This window comes from Miscanthus floridulus, chromosome 15, assembly GCF_019320115.1.
Source record: "Miscanthus floridulus cultivar M001 chromosome 15, ASM1932011v1, whole genome shotgun sequence".
Lineage (NCBI taxonomy): Eukaryota > Viridiplantae > Streptophyta > Magnoliopsida > Poales > Poaceae > Miscanthus > Miscanthus floridulus.
In genome coordinates this window covers 12,016,152-12,032,985 of record NC_089594.1, presented here as the reverse complement: position 1 = coordinate 12,032,985, position 16,834 = coordinate 12,016,152, and the positions used below count along the sequence as shown (strand labels likewise).

Below are 16,834 nucleotides of genomic sequence, written 5' to 3'. Positions count from 1 at the left end.
TTCAGAGATCCAACAGAGGTGCACCAAGATTCGTTAGAAAGCTTAGGACATCAGCTACAACTTTCATTTAGACCACTTTTACAGATTCGAACTCACACCTAGTCAAAAATAGAGCTAAACCGAAACTGTTCTGAGTTCCAGACAGCGCAGGAACATCAACTTGTGCCAATTAGATCTCCCAAACCTGAATAGCTATTGACGTGATTCCAAAGACACTTGAAAGATACAGAGGTCTAGTTATCTCCACAAAAATTTCAGAATTTTTATCATCCCAGATTTCGAGTTACCAGATAAAGAACACAGGCTGCTCCAGAAGTCAGCACAGCAGAGATAAGATAAAATGATACTTCTGCATTAAGATTTCATTCTAAAATTTAAAGTTCCAATCTAAGGAAGTTGTGGACATGCCCACAAACTTCCAGCAATCAAGCAAAATACCAACTCAACCAAGTTCACAAATCAAACATCTAAACAACCAAGTTCACAAGACCAACAAGACTAAATAAGGACACGAACTAACGACGTGGTAATCTAGATCAAGGCACCTAACACCTATGGAGCGGTGTCAATCATGGTGAAAGAACGGCGCTTCTTCTTGTAGATGGAAGGCTGTCCCAGCTGTGCTCGAAGTTCATCCACTTGTTTCTGCAGACGTCTCTGCGCCCTCTGAGATGCACGTAGTTCTCCTTTGATCTCATCATCCACTCCCTGCATAGCGTGGACATGCTGCACCGTTGCCTCCAGAGTTGGGTCATTCTCTGGTGGAGCCAAAACTTGCCAAACACCCTCATGATCATTTCGAGGAAGGAACCTAAAGCGATCCTCCCTCATGGCCTCGAAGCGACGACCATGGTAGTGGATGTAGGCATTCTGTGCTGCATCCTCCATGCCATCCAAAGCATGGGCTCTCCTGGCAGGGGCACTGTGGACAGTCTCCACCTCATGTCCATTGATGATATCATTCCATGCGGTGACCACCAGCTCTACCTTCCAGAAGGTAGCCTCCAATGGGTGCTTGTACTCGGCGCAGTGATAGCTGATGGAGGCGTGCAAGTCGGGGAAGTAGTCGTCCAGCACATGGGTGAGAAGAGTGTGGTAGTAGGCTGTCTCTGGAGCTGGCTTGAAGTAGTACTTGCACTTCCAGCCAATCTCATCGTCCTCCACGGGGGCAGCTGGGGTGGGTGCAGGTGTGGGGGAAGTAGCCGTCGACTCCTCAGGTGTAGCTACCACGGGGTAGATGGGCACAGCGACTGGTGTAGGAGTAGGTGTAGGCGTCGGTGTGGCCATCTCCTCGTCGTCGGAGATGATCACAATCTCCCTCTCCGCTGGTGGGGCACGCGGGGTGAACATGGCACGATAGCCGGCGGTGCTGAGTCGAGCAGTCTTCGGATTATGAGACATCTATAGATTTAAAGTGAGATGAAATTAGAATCAACAATTTTAAATAATAGATTAAGGTATGAAAAGCATAAATGTTTTAATAAAATAACAAGGATAAGTCAGTAAGCAAGAAACCAGAGGAGCAAAGCTGCTAAAACGACCTTTTTCTAACTAGGCTTGCGTCCTACAGTCAACACGGCTCTGATACCAATTTGTCACACCCAATTTTAAGGATAAAATTGAATGCACTAAACTCGTGTGTGCCCAGGATTCAATCACACACACAAGCTGACAAATTACAATAGTATCATCACAGTGTCACATACATCAGAGTTATAATCGAACTTAGTCTCATACATCACAGCGGAATAATAAAAATAGAATGAACTCTCCTGGCCGGCATCACAGGGAAGGTCAACTGGTTGACCACAAGCCTAATAATCCTCCGGGAAATCCTCATACCCGTTGTCATCTGTTACCCATCCGGGATTTTTATCCAAGTAAAAAAAATAAACAAGTGTAAGTACATTCCGTACTTAGCAAGCTAACATGGGGTTATGAAGCTCAAAAGGATAGACTCTGGTTTACTGCAGTTAGCATTTTTAGTAGGTCAAACTTTTATTCTCAAGTATTATCAAGTTATGCTTAAGCTCCCAATTAATTTCCATAAGAACATATAACGGGGTCAAGATTACCATAATTCATCATAGATCAACTTAATTGATCGTCAACAAGCATCCAATTATTCTGTGAGTTTTCTGGGCCGCTCGTAACCGTGAGCACGGCTGTTATAACAGTTTGTTACCCTCTGCAGAGGTGGTGCACATTCACCGCGAGTCGTGATCCCCATATGCCCGGGTTAATTACTCCCATGTCACTTCCAAGGTGAACGGACAGGGTACACTATGAAGCCATTTCATAGGTTTCCCTAACAAGTTATGGCCGCTAGGTTTCCTTGGCAGGCAGATGTAGGGACCCCCCTTTCCTATGGCACAAATCCATCGCGGCTATACTCATAGGAACAAAGGCAGCCCTATACCCAAAGTGGCAAGCCCCATTTGCGCCAAAAAGGTAACCTCTAACTGGTTAGGAAAGATCCTATTACTGAGCTAAAGTCAGAGCCATATGACTCTCCCGGTTGCACTGTCAGTCCCAGCTTTTGCCGACAGATAAGTCCTTATGGAGGGCCGGGAGCAACATGAACGAAGGTCATTTGCACTTTCGCCCTATGGAACAGTTGTTATAATTCATGTTACTCACTTTGTTCCATAGTATCATTCATCAATATGTATATCATGTTCAGTTAGAGCACTAGCCATCTACCCATATGCATTTAACCCATAGGAGACAAGAAACAGGATATCAATCACTAGAATGTCCTTACGGGTATCAAATTTAGACACATGCAAATGAGTAATTGATTAAAGTGAAATAGGACATCAAGGAAGGCCCATGTTATACTTGCCTTGGTTCACAAACTCGTGCTGGTCCTGCTGGTCGTCGAAGAGTTCTTGGTCTCCAACGTTTTCCTCACCGTCTGAACGCGACCAACACGGCAACATACAACATTCCAAAAGCATTCATGCAAGGCAAACACTCCTATCATTAGAACAGTACACCAACAGTATTGAAATCAAAATAAAATGTTTGTAAAACTAATCTACGTTTCGCTACGATCACGTCAATGCGAAGTTCACGAAAAACGGAGCTAAAATGCGAAAATTATGATTAAAACGGGTTTTCCAAAAGCCCTATATTTAATTAATTCTAATCATGAAATTAAAAAAGTTCCAAACTTGACTAACAGTAGCTCCAACATGCAGCTTATGAAATTACGAAGCTAACGCGATTTGAATGGATCAATTCAGAGTTAAAACGACCATTCTATAAGCGAAACAGTTCGAATGGCATTTCTGTAAATACTGAAAGCGTACTTTTGACTTAAACAGCGAAGTTTACGTTTTCTAAACGGGTTTGCACATTCAGTGAAATACGCTAAGGACGGCGGGTTAGGACTTAGAAAAAATCCAGGGGCCCTTTAGCAAATTTACCCCCGAAGGGGTATCTTCTATTTTCGGCCGTTAGATCCAGATCGGACGGTTCGGATTAGCCTGGGGGGTTTTGGCCGGCCGGAACAGTGACTCCGGCGAGGCAAGCCATGGCCGGCGGCGTGAAGCTCACAGGCGCGCGCGGTTCCGGGGCTAGGGGCCATGGTTCGGAAATCCGGAGGCACCGGGAGAAAGCTAGGGAGGAGGGGAACTCGCCCAGGCCATCACGACGGCCGGAGGAGAAGGTTGGAGCGGCGGCCGCCATGGCCGACGGCCAAGAGCTCACGGCGCTCGCGGATTGGGCGATACAAATCACGAAACGCAAAATGAATCGCATGGGGAGAGAGAGGGGGTCACGGCGAGCTCACCACGGGCGAGAAACAGAGGTGGGGACGGCTCGGAGACGACGGCGACGCGGACGGCGAGGTCGGAGATCGGCGGGGCTCCTCCGTGCGGCAGTTTCGGCCGGGACGAGGCGAAAACGGAGCAGAGCAGCAGGGGCGCGCAAGGGGGGGGGGGGCTCGGCTGCCTTTTAACGAGGCCGAGGCAACGGGAGGACTCCCACGACGCGCGACGTGGGCGCGGTTGCGCAGCGGCTTGAGCGGGCGGTTGCCGAAGGAAGGGGGCGGAGCTGATGCGTGGGGCCGTGCGGTCAACGACTAAGGGAAGGAGGAGGGCACGGCGGCAGTTGCCAGGCCGACGCGGAGCGCGCGGCTGCTGGGCTGGGCTGAGCGCGTGGCTGGGCCGAGCGGGGGAGGGAAGGTGAGCTGGGCTGCTGGCTGCGGTGCTGGGCCGCGGGAAGGAGCTGGGCCAGCGGAAAAAAAAAAGAAAAGCCAGCGGGCCGAATCTGAGGAAGGGAGGAATGGAAGGAAATTTTCCTTTTTCTTTTTACAAATAAAATTTTCAAACTCAATTTCAAAAGGTTTTTAAGATCTTTTAGCATTTGAACAAAACCACCCGTCACAGAAATAAATACGCAATAGCATGAATGCATCACATGTTTCTATTCTTGCATTTTCTTTTAATTTCATAAAAGAAATATTATTTCCTAAATTTGAAATGCGCGTATAATTGCATATTTAAATCAAATTCACTATCTTAAAAAGAATTCAAATTTTTGGGTGTTACATATGACAACATCAGCATTGTCTACATGTCCTCCAACCCCATTCAATGTTAGCACAACAAGACTACGGAGTTTGATCTTCATTTTGTTCATGAGAGAGTTGCTCTTTGTCTGCTTGTTCATGTATTCCACGCGTTCCTACTTTATCGTAACACCCTGATATTTTTACTAAAGGGATGCCTTCTCCACAGCACCCTGATATCTTCACTAAAGCCATGGACTTAGAGTCGAGCATACATCGCTTGTGCTATCGTGGACCTAGCTAGAGTCCCATGCACACCTTTGGGAAGTGTAGACTTATTTGAGATAGGCAAGGATCTTTGTGGTTGGTTCTAATTCTTTAAGCCAACCCTAGAATATCCTTGCATACATAAACATGCACCATGTACTCTGATAATCAATCTACTAATTCCATGTGTATACCTCGCTTGCAAGTTCTGCTAACAAGGTAGTAAACTGAAGTAAAAAACACAAATATTGTATAAGAAAATATGGCATGCTTCCAAGGAACAAGGGGAATGATTTTCTTATGGAGTGCACAATTGGTGGTACAAATTCTTTATGTCAAAGTTTACCTTTATCCATCTTGGTGCTAAGAACTCGTTTTCAGTTAAACCTATCTCAGCGTACGATAATGGTGAAAGCCAAAATCCCCATTTCAGCCAATTAGGCATGGATGCTGTAGCAATTTGACACAAAATGTGTTAGCAGTTTGTGTTCAATAGTTGTAGGCCAATATCTTGCTTGAAGTACAAATTCATGAAAACATGGGAATGTCTTACAATGAGGAATGAGGAAACCCCCAAATAGAAGGATGAGTAGAAGTGCCACTGTACCACCCACTACACCAGTCACCATTGTTTGGCAGTAAGAGGCGACACATCTAAACATCGACAATGCTCCAGTGTGGATTAGGAAGAGGATAAGAAGGTGATGTAAGAATCTACGGACACAAATGGAGTGTGTCAGAACATACAGATCTATAAATGAATCTCTTAATTTTTTTAGCAAACTTAGTAACTGAATCTTAGAAACCTAGAGCTAAATAAGGCCTAAAGAACTTATATATAATTGACCTCAACAGGGGTCACTGAAAAGTTAGTTAAAGAATCTACCCAACGCTTCTTTTGGCTAGACTAGGGGAAATGCGCATAAATATGTACACACATGAGATGCATGATAGTCACAAAAAAACATGAGATGCATGATTTACCTCTTTATTAGAGAAGCTTATGCAGATAAAATGTTGACACACAAGCATTATTACCAAAGTTGATAACAGAAAAATTATGTGATTAAATTAGTCATAACAAAATTGTAATTCCTACCTGGATGCCTCGGGAGTATAGCCAATGAGGAAGTAAGATAGTGATGTCCAAGCTATTGACTCAACTAAAGAGATTGGAACCTTTAGGATAAAAGCCGGTACTGCATAAGCCCATGCAGGATAGAAGTAGCAGTCTCTTTGTTTGTAGAAGACTGGAAGTCTGCTAACTACCATAGAAAGCTCAGGGAATCCACTCACCATCAGCAGGATCAGTGCAAAGAATAGTGAACCCATGTAATAGTTAGCAAGAACTCTATCAACACCCATATGCGTGTGCAAAAATACCGTCCCAGTAATAGCAGCAAGTAGTGCAATCTGTGGTAATAGTGAACTATTAATTGCTAGTGGGCGCACTAAGAAAATGTAAAATCATACCTTAGTTCATGTCAACTGTAAGACATACTTTACACCATAAAAGTGTAGTTAAGTAGTTCATATAAGCACATGTAATGAAAATTCTTAACTATCAAATTGAGTAGGAAGTGTGTGCTTATGATCATCAATATTTAGTTCCATGTGAATCATGTGGAACTACAAAATTAGGTGATTAGTCTTTATATTTGTTTAATAATACTAAATCTGTATGTTCAACAATTTGTATTTATCGACAATGTTTTCTACAAATTATCATTTCTATGTGGCTTACCTGAACAATTTTTGCTATGTAGATGAAGGCATTTCGTTTCATGAGGAGACGCTCCCTTGCGAAACATGCTTTGAGGAGTTCCCACTTGGATAACGAGTAGATACTACAGGACAAGGCATTTGTATGCCCTTTTGATTTGTCATAAGGCTTTGAAATCTCCCCAGCAAGGTTCTGGCCAATTTGAGACACTTTGAACTTGTCACAGAACTGGTCAATGGTAACAAAATTGTATGATTCTCCACCGCGGCTCCAATATTGTTGTTGATCCTTTTCCGATAAGACCTATATATAAGTATGGAAGAATAAGAATTCCTAGCTTCTAACGAAGTTAATCTATTACCCTAATATATAGTTTAATCTATACTTGATTATTGCTTCATATGTACATTTTTTACAATTTTTCATGACAGTTCACAAACTATAGATATTACTCCTTTGTACGTTACACAAACAGTGAAACTTGAGACATATGCCCACATAAATAGTAGTTATTAAGAACACTGTGTCAACCTAAATGTCTAGTTTAGCTATTCTGCATATTGCAAAAAATGAAAGTAGATAAAGTTTGGCATGCAAGGTTGGCCTTTTGCATTACTGCATAAACAGGATGATTCTGTTAGAGTTTGCAAAAGCTATAGATATTCGGATTGTTTCCTCAATCAAGACTGTCAGTATATGGCCAATCTTGTAAACCAAATGAGATAGAGGACGGGATTCTGGTGTTGAAGGTCAATGGTCAAGACACAACTCTCCCTTGTAGGATGTAGAGAGACAAAGATACATGTTCCATATACTCTCGTTTGTTCTAGTGGGAGACATATTTTTTGTTAAATGCATTATGCCATGCCCCCAACAAGTGTTATGAACAAGCAATGCTATAGGAAATGTAATAGAAACTGCTAATTATGATGCTACTTGTTTTTACATAACCAATTTTGTATATTTACCTCTTGGAGAAAGTCAGCAAAGCCTTTCCTATCAGGGCACTTGAATCCACATGATTCAAAGAAACTCATAATGCAACTCTTAGATCCATGGTATACAATTTTTCCTTCAGCCATCAAGATAATATCATCAAAAAGCTCATACGTCTCTGGTGCTGGTTGAAGAAGTGAGACTAGTATGGTAGACTCTGAGATATGAGCCAACTGTTGGAGGCAAGAAATAATTTGAAATGTTGTGGAGCTATCCAACCCAGTTGATATTTCATCCATGAAGAGTGCTTTTGAGGGTCCAACTATCATTTCTCCTGTAAGACAGAATCTTCAGTAATGGAACAAGCATCCTCAATTGAGTCAACTAAATTTAGTTACTGACGTCGGAGCATCTCCAACAGATTACTTATCCTCCATCCCCTAAAACTGAATATAGGTTCTCTCTCATTATTAGTAATGTAGTTTTTTCTTTCCCACATCCAACAGACTACCAAAACCCGGTACCCTATATCTGCCCTGACATCTGAAACCCACGTGTCATTTATGTGTCTACTTCCAAAATCATCGTTTCCTCTCCCTTCCTTGCTCCCGAGGCCCGACGCCATTCCACTGCCCTCTAGTCTCTACCACCTCTCTTGGTTCCCCAGCTCCAGTGGCGCCGAGAATGCCAGGCACGACAACGACTGCACCGGTTGCTTCGTCTCGTGCCTTTGTTGCGAAGCAAAAGCTGCTCCTGCTCCTCGAGGTTGTCATCACGCGCTTCGAGCTCCCCCATATAACTGGATCCGCCAGCTTCGAACTCCCCTATGACTAGATATGCAAGGGAGCAGGTTGGTCGCCGGCATGGGGAAGCGGGTTTGTCACTAAGCCCCGAGCGTGGGGAAGCAGCTAGGTTGGTTGCTGGTGTCGCGCTCCGTCATGCACGGATCCACCACCCGCCCCGTGATTGAGTCTGTAGGCAACATTGGCTACCGCCGGTGCATGATTCATGTTTGTGGCGCTCGATTGACGGGCAATGGTGAATGACTCATGTGTAGTTGTCCTCCATGGCAAAACAATGGCACCGGCTTGTCGGAAAAGTCCACGTGGCAAGAACAACGATCGATGGCTGTGGTTTTTGGTAGTTACTTAAGTGTTTTTTATATTGGGGAGAGGATAAGTAATCTAGTAGTTTTTTAGTATTGGGATGAGATAAGTAATCTATTGGAAATGCTCTCAGGATTATATAATAATATAGATAATGTTGAAATGTGATTTTGGCAAACCGACATGTTAACTTGGTACACAAGTAATAAGTCCACCAAAACAGTGTCTACTCTATTAGTTAAGTACTGCCGTACTAGCAGCAACCCTAAGTCCTTTTTGGAATCCTCCCTAGTCCCACAATGAATAAGAGGGAACATGCCACAAACGTGATATGCACATACATCAAACCTAGAACCGATATATTAGATACTGGAGGGTCCAAAAGCACGATATCCATGTCCAGGAGGCTGGTGCTTCTCAGCATCATATGTTATTCACCAAAAAGGGCATCAAAGTCCCTTGCCCCCCACGCGGGCGTTAAATCCTACGTTTTTCATGTGAAATTGAACTAATTCTTATAAAATTTAGATATACAATTCCTGTGAACCTCCTACGTTTCTAGAGGGCGCTTAAAACTTCTATGTCCTGTTTGCAATGCATATATGGGGGATCCCTCGAACTCAAGAAGAAGAAATTCAATCCCTACATAATTGTAGTTGGGACGCCCTCAAATAATTTGAGTCGTGGAATCACCTGTGGTAAGTCTCTTCTTCTCACCGCCTGAAATACCTCTTCTCATTGCATCTCCCACCATTATGTCAGCACATATGTCAAGTCCCATAATCTGTCAATAGAGGAAGAGCTTATTCATATATACGGTGGGCCACCAACACCAAGAGCATGCATATGTATCCTCAGGCGACAATTGTACTGTACGTCTATAGTAGCGTACCTTCATAATGTAGTCTGTTTGCATGCTCCTTTCTAAACCTTCCACAGATATCGCCTATGAAATTAAGATACAATAATGCCCGTTAGAATTGGAGTAGAATCTGTGCACATGCATGCATAATTTGCTGGTTATAGTTAGACAATGAAAAAAGTTAAGTAAACTATATAAAAATGATGTGGGCACTTGCATTGGAAAAACATGCATGATATATAATTGATAAACTACTAGTGGTGGTTTACCTTCATGTAAGTGTCGACGTCAGGGTCAGGGGTAATGCCGGCCTCCTTCTCCCTTCTAATCACCTCCTTCATGATCTCTGAGAAAATAAGATACAATGGTAGTGAGAGTGAGTGGTGCTCACCAGTTAATAATTTGATCTGGAGACATTACCTGCTCTGTTGCCAACGCCCTGGAATCTTGCAGAGAAGTCGATGGTCTCTCTGACAGTCATCTCAGGGACATGAAGGTCGTATTGGTCGATGTAAGCCGCCGTCTTCTCCGGAACGAAGCCACTCAGCTCCACGCCATTGTACTCTATCTCTCCTGTCACCTTGAGACTGGTGGCGTTGAGCTTCCCTGCGAGCGCCTTGAGGAGTGTGGACTTGCCGCAGCCAGGGGGTCCCAGGAGGAGCGTCAGCCTGGACGGCTTGACGACGCCGCTGACGCCGTGGAGGATGCGCACCCTGGCCTCTTGCTGGCGGTTGAGGCCCAGCATGGTGCTCACCACCTGATGGAATCAATGGACAACGTAATGGACGCCGCAGAAGAGAGAGAAAGGAGAGAGCTGGGCCGGCCGAGCGCCGATGGAAAGAACACGTACAGAGAGGCTGGAGACGACGGCGTTCCAGAGGGTGGGGATGTCAGCGCTGTGCCTGTGCAACAACCGGCAGCAGACGCTGATCAGGCAAGCTACGATGGCAAGAAGGCCCAGGAAAGGAGGGAGCGCCAAGCGCGGCCCAAGTCCAGGAGTGTACGTTTCTTCGGCCCAGAATGGCGCCACGGGTGAGCCGGTGCGATGGCAGAGAAGCCCAAGGGCGTTGCGTGTGTGCGTGAGTCACCGTCGGCTTATATGCCGTGTAGAGAACAAAGCAGAGGATGGAAAACAGTGTATGAACTCCCTTCTCAAGTAATCGAGATTCGTCCGTGGTCGTTCCCGTGCTCTGCTCCCTTCCTAAGCTCCGATTCTTCCCTTCCAACTCCAGCTGATTCCTTCCTCCTCCGATTGCTGCTAACAATTGGTACTCGGAGCCACCTTCCTCGGCGCTAACCTCGTTCTCGCCTTGATCTGGGATCGTAACCCCCGTCGGCAGCGGATCGCTGAATCCTCACTCCGGTGAGGAATCGCGTGAACCATAGGTCCGATCCGAGGCTGGTCCGGTCGGCGTGAATCGAAGGTTGTTGCCCACCCATCCCTACCCTGGAGCCCCACCAAATAGATCACGACCATTTCACTCGTTTCCGCCGAAATCTGGGAGCCATGGAGCCCAACTTCAAGCTGATGTTGGATGAGATGAAATCCATGCAGACAGCTCTCGAAGGCAGCATCACGGCGGTCAATTTGTCGCTGGGCCCCCGCATCGGTGCCGTGGAGCGCACAATCTCCGATCGCTTCGGTCGCCTGGAGGATGCAGCGAAGGTGTTCGACGAATGGAAGCCCACTGTCGATGAGTCCGTGAAAGACCTCCGCGCCGAGATCGGTGCCATCCGCAAGTCTGAGGAGGTTGTTGGTCAGATGCGGGAGGAGATGACGGCCTTGCGCAAGACGGTGAGCCGTGCGGCGATGGATGCAGCTCCAAGCGCTGCGTCGGGCGTCCTGTCTCCGCCGGTGATGTCCACGGCCGCGGCAGGCAGGCAGTTCGGCAAGCTACCTTCCGTGATGACCATGACGGGAGCGTCGTGTTCAACCAAACCTCCTCCAACGGGGACCGCGGCGGGAGTGTCCTTCTCCACCGGCCCCACGGTTAATGGCCCGTTGGTCGGGCACGGCGTCGAGCACCATCATTGGGGATTCGAGTTCCAAACTCTGTCCCCGGTCAAGGGTACGCACAGTCACTTCCCTCCCTATACCCACCCTCATCCGCAGTCCCTTCCTAGTCCGGCTTTTGCCCTGCGTAGATCATATTCTGGTTCCATGCTGGATACGGGTCAGGATGGGGTGACACTGGGGTTGCGCACACATGAGGCACCCGAGCTCTGGGATCCTAACCCATCTCATGACAAACTCCCTAAACTGAATTTTCCCAAATTTGATGGTGAAAATCCACGTCTCTGGCTTCGCAACTGCACTGATTATTTTGAGATGTACGAGGTGGCTCCGCGTCGCTGGATCAAGGTATCCACGATGCATCTCACAGGAGCCGCCGCGCGCTGGTTTCCCGCTGTTGAGCAGCAAGTTTCCAGAATGTCTTGGCCACAATTCTCTGCCTTAGTGATGGAACGCTTTGGCAAAGACCAGCATGAACTGCTTATCCGTCAGTTATTTCACATCAGGCAGTCGAGTAGCGTGCAGGACTATGCTGACAAATTCACTTCTATCGTTGATGGCTTAATAGCTTATGGCAAAAACACTGACCCCATCTACTATGCTATGCGCTTTGTTGATGGATTGCGCGACGAGATTCGTACTGTTGTTCATATGCAGCGCCCTGGTACTTTGGATACTGCCATGGTTCTCGCATTGTTGCAGGAGGAAATGCTGGACTCGTCGAAGAAGAAAGAATTGCGTCGTCCGGACGCGTACCAGTGGGCCAAGCTACCACCACGCGCGCCACCTCCTCCGCTGGTACCAGCTGGGCGCAATGAACGTCAAGAGCGTGCGGCGGGCGCTGTGGTGGGTGATGATGGCCGTCGCGGGCGCGGAGTCGACGCCAAGCTCAACACCCTGCGCGACTATCGTCGAGCCCGCGGCCTCTGCATCAGGTGCGGCGAGAAATGGTCTCGCGACCATCGCTGTCCTGAGCAAATTCAGCTGCACGTACTCCAGGAAGTGTGGGATCTCTGTCATGGTGATGATTCTGATAACCAACCGGCGCCAGAGGATTCCGATGCCGATGCTCAGCTGTTCATGACCCTTTCTTCAGCAGCAGTGTCCGATCGCGATTCTACTAGTACAATGCAGTTCAGCGGTGAAGTCCAGGGCAGGCAGGTCCGTATCTTATTGGATTCTGGCAGCTCCAATACATTTGTCAGTGCTTCACTTGCAGCTCACCTTCAAGGCCGTTCTGATTGTCCTCATCCCACCCGAGTGATGGTGGCCAATGGTTCTCAGTTATGGTGTGATACAGAATTCAAGCACTTGCAGTGGTCAGTACAGCAGTGCTCTTTTGTTTCCGTGGCCAAAGTCCTGCCCCTATCTCAGTACGACCTCATTGTGGGCATGGATTGGCTCGCGGCGCATAGCCCTATGGAGATTGATTGGCGATATAAGTGGATGACTATCACCTATGCCGGTGCTCCGATGCAATTGCAAGGCCAGTTAGACTCTCTTCCCGTGGGTGCTGTTTTACAGATCACAACCGTGCAGGCCGACGGGGTAGGCGCCAGCTCATCCTCTGTTCCACTAGAATTGGCAACTCTATTGTCTGAGTTCAAGGATGTCTTTGACCCGCCCCAAGGCTATCCCCCAGCCCGCCACTGTGACCACGAGATTCCTTTGGTTGCTGGTGCCACTCCAGTGCAGGTTCGGCCTTACCGTTACCCTCCCGCGGTCAAGACGGAGATTGAACGTCAGGTTTCAGAGATGCTGCATTCAGGCCTTATCCAGCCAAGCAACAGCCCCTTTTCGTCTGCGGTGCTCTTGGTCAAAAAGAAAGACGGCTCGTTCCGCTTCTGTGTGGATTTCCGTCAGTTGAACGCCATAACAGCTAAGTGCAAGTACCCAGTACCGGTAATTGAGGAATTGCTGGACGAGTTACAGGGCGCTTCCTGGTTTTCTTCTCTGGACCTGACTGCCGGCTACCATCAGATCCGTTTGCGTCCTGGAGAAGAACCCAAGACGGCGTTCCAGACCCATTCGGGGCAATATGAGTTCCGGGTGATGGCTTTTGGGTTATCTGGAGCTCCAGCCACCTTTCTTAAGGCAATGAACACCACGTTACAGCCGCTGCTTCGCAAATGCGTTCTGGTTTTCTTTGATGACATCCTTATTTTCAGCAAGACTCGTGAAGAACATCTCGTCCACCTACGCTTGGTGTTAGAGCTCCTCCGCCGTGACAAATGGCAAGTCAAGATTTCTAAGTGCTCCTTCCTGCAGCGCCAACTCCGTTATCTGGGGCATGTCATCTCGGAAGCCGGGGTGGCTACTGATCCTGATAAGGTCATCGCAGTCCAGCAGTGGCCAGTGCCTTTGTCTGCTAAAGATGTGCGCAGTTTCTTGGGGCTTGCCGGCTACTACAGACGTTTCGTCCGGCATTTTGCAGTTATTGCTAAGCCATTGACTGAGTTACTCAAAAAGGGTGTTCCCTTTCATTGGGTTGAACCCCAAGCCAATTCATTTCAAGCATTGAAAGATGCTCTTACTTCGGCCCCGGTTCTGGCTCTTCCTGATTTCAACAGACCATTTTGTGTGGAGACTGACGCCAGCGGCATAGGTATTGGCGCGGTGCTGATGCAAGGGGGACACCCATTGGCTTTTCTCAGTAAGGCTTTGGGTCCACGATCCCAGGGGTTGTCGACATACGAAAAAGAGTATATGGCTATTCTCTTGGCGCTGGATCAGTGGCGTGCTTATCTGCAGTACGGCGAGTTTCAAATTTTGACCGATCAAAAGAGTTTGAGCCAACTGACAGAACAACGACTCCACACTCCTTGGCAACAGAAGGTCTTTTCCAAGCTGTTGGGCTTATCTTACAAGATTGTCTACAGACGTGGGGCTGAGAATCGAGCTGCTGACGCCCTCTCACGCTATCCAGTCAGCTCCTGTGCTGCTCTTTCAGTAACTGAACCCCATTGGTTGTCTGAGGTGATCCAGTCCTATAGTACCGATGAGCAGGCACAATCTATCATCACACGTCTGACTGCAGATGGCCAATCGGTGCCCCACTTTACATTTCTCAACGGCCTTCTACGGTATAAATCTCGTTTGTGGGTGGGGGCCAACACTGCTGTTAAGCGCCAATTGATCGCTGAGTTGCATTCCAACCCTATGGGAGGGCATTCGGGTATTCCGGTCACTCTCCGACGCCTCAAGCAATACTTTGCCTGGACTGGCATGAACACAGAGGTGCGCGATTTTGTCACTGGCTGTCAAGTGTGCCAGCAGGCCAAACCTGACCGGTCCAAGTTACCAGGTCTTCTCCAGCCCCTTCCAGTTCCAGATCGGGCTTGGCGGATCATCTCAATTGATTTCATTGAAGGGTTACCCTTGTCGGGGTCTGTTAACTGCATCTTCGTCGTGGTTGACATCTTTTCTAAGTATGCCCACTTCCTCGGATTGAAGCATCCGTTCACTGCGAGTACCGTGGCCAAGCTTTTCTTCTCCAATGTCTTCAAGCTTCACGGCCTGCCCCAAGCCATTGTGTCGGACCGGGACCGCATATTCACGAGCAAGTTTTGGCAGGAGCTCTTCCAGTTGGCCAAAGTGGACCTACGCATGTCTACTGCTTATCACCCACAATCCGATGGCCAGACCGAACGAGTCAACCAATGTCTTGAGACCTTCCTTCGCTGTTACACGCATGCCTGTCCGAAGCAGTGGAGCCGATGGTTGGATTTGGCTGAGTACTGGTATAATACTAGCTTCCACACTGCAGTGGGTTGCTCCCCATTTGAAGTGATGTATGGCTATGCCCCTGGTGCCTTCGGAATTGAGGCTGCTCACAATTCTTCCATCACTGATCTAACCTCTTGGCTATCTGATCGAACTCTTCACACCGAGCTGATCAGGCAACATCTGCTACGGGCCAAGCAACGTATGAAGAAGACTGCTGATATGAACCGCTCCGAACGGCAATTCGAGCTCAATGACTGGGTCTACCTCAAGCTCCAACCGTATGTCCAATCTTCTCTTGCTGAGCATTCCCATCATAAGTTGGCCTTTCGGTTCTTTGGACCTTATCGCGTTATTGCCAAGGTCGGGTCTGTGGCGTATCGCTTGGAGCTGCCACCCTCATCTGCCATTCATCCGGTTTTTCACGTCTCCCAACTTAAAAAGGCGGTGGGTGCCGAGCAGATTGTTACTCCTGAACCTCCATCAGAATCTTCAGTATGGAGCATTCCGGAAAGGATTCTACAGCGGCGCTACCTACGCCAAGGTTCGGCTTCGGTCCTACAGGGTTTGATCAAGTGGACTCATCTTCCAGAGTCACTGGCAACCTGGGAGAAGCTCGCTGATCTGCAACAACAGTTTCCTCGCGCTCTGGTCTGGGATCAACCAGGCGCGCAAGAAGGGGGGAATGTCAGCGCTGTGCCTGTGCAACAACCGGCAGCAGACGCTGATCAGGCAAGCTACGATGGCAAGAAGGCCCAGGAAAGGAGGGAGCGCCAAGCGCGGCCCAAGTCCAGGAGTGTACGTTTCTTCGGCCCAGAATGGCGCCACGAGTGAGCCGGTGCGATGGCAGAGAAGCCCAAGGGCGTTGCGTGTGTGCGTGAGTCACCGTCGGCTTATATGCCGTGTAGAGAACAAAGCAGAGGATGGAAAACAGTGTATGAACTCCCTTCTCAAGTAATCGAGATTCGTCCGTGGTCGTTCCCGTGCTCTGCTCCCTTCCTAAGCTCCGATTCTTCCCTTCCAACTCCAGCTGATTCCTTCCTCCTCCGATTGCTGCTAACAGGGGAGCGGCTTCCCGTGCACCACCTGGCACTCGGCCTCGACTTGGACGTCGCGCCAGCGCACCTCCACCGTGGGCGGGCGGACGCCGACGCGGTCCATCCTCTGCCTCTGCTTGTGGAGCAGGCGGAGGTTGTCCCGGTGGATATTGGCGATGAGGGTGTCCACCACCGTGCGCCGCTCCGCCGCACCCATCGTGCGCACGTCCACCGCCTGCCATGGCGCAGGAGGAGCCTTCATCTGGTCCTGGTCCTTGTCCGCCGCTGCATGGAGCTGCTGCAGCGAGGTGTGGAGCCTGTCCAGGGTGGGCAGCCTCTCGACGGCCGCCCATCTCAGCTCAACCTCGTCGTCCTTCTCCTGCTCGTTGAGGGAGAAGGAGAGGGAGCGGGACAGGCTCTCCCTGAAGCTGGCCGCCGCAGACCGCCACGACGACGGCGGCGGTAACGGTACCTGCAGCTGCTGCACTACTGATTCCTTGTCGATCTCCAGCGGCTCTTGGTTTCCATCCTCTTCCGGTGGCGACGACAGCACATGGTCTTGCTCATCGTCACGATCATCCAGCTGCTGCTGGCGCTCCTCGCCATCGCCGGTCGCCGGCGTCTTGATGATCCATCACAATCCGCATGCG

The 16,834-nt window shown here is 48.5% G+C and overlaps 1 protein-coding gene across 1 annotated transcript in view; it reads right to left on the bottom strand.

The window, feature by feature from the left end:
- LOC136508386 (ABC transporter G family member 41-like) overlaps nucleotides 1-16,401 on the bottom strand; it is a 31,520-nt gene extending 15,119 nt beyond the window's left edge. The window contains exons 1-11 of the mRNA XM_066503055.1: nucleotides 16,220-16,401; nucleotides 10,261-10,312; nucleotides 9,831-10,167; nucleotides 9,680-9,756; nucleotides 9,441-9,494; nucleotides 9,242-9,332; nucleotides 7,475-7,776; nucleotides 6,528-6,809; nucleotides 5,883-6,196; nucleotides 5,337-5,497; nucleotides 5,130-5,233 (exon numbers count right to left, since the gene is read on the bottom strand). Coding sequence (XP_066359152.1) covers nucleotides 5,130-5,233; nucleotides 5,337-5,497; nucleotides 5,883-6,196; nucleotides 6,528-6,809; nucleotides 7,475-7,776; nucleotides 9,242-9,332; nucleotides 9,441-9,494; nucleotides 9,680-9,756; nucleotides 9,831-10,167; nucleotides 10,261-10,312; nucleotides 16,220-16,401 — 1,956 coding nt within the window. The remainder of the gene's footprint in view (nucleotides 1-5,129; nucleotides 5,234-5,336; nucleotides 5,498-5,882; nucleotides 6,197-6,527; nucleotides 6,810-7,474; nucleotides 7,777-9,241; nucleotides 9,333-9,440; nucleotides 9,495-9,679; nucleotides 9,757-9,830; nucleotides 10,168-10,260; nucleotides 10,313-16,219) is intronic.
- Between the last annotated feature and the right edge of the window lie 433 nt (nucleotides 16,402-16,834).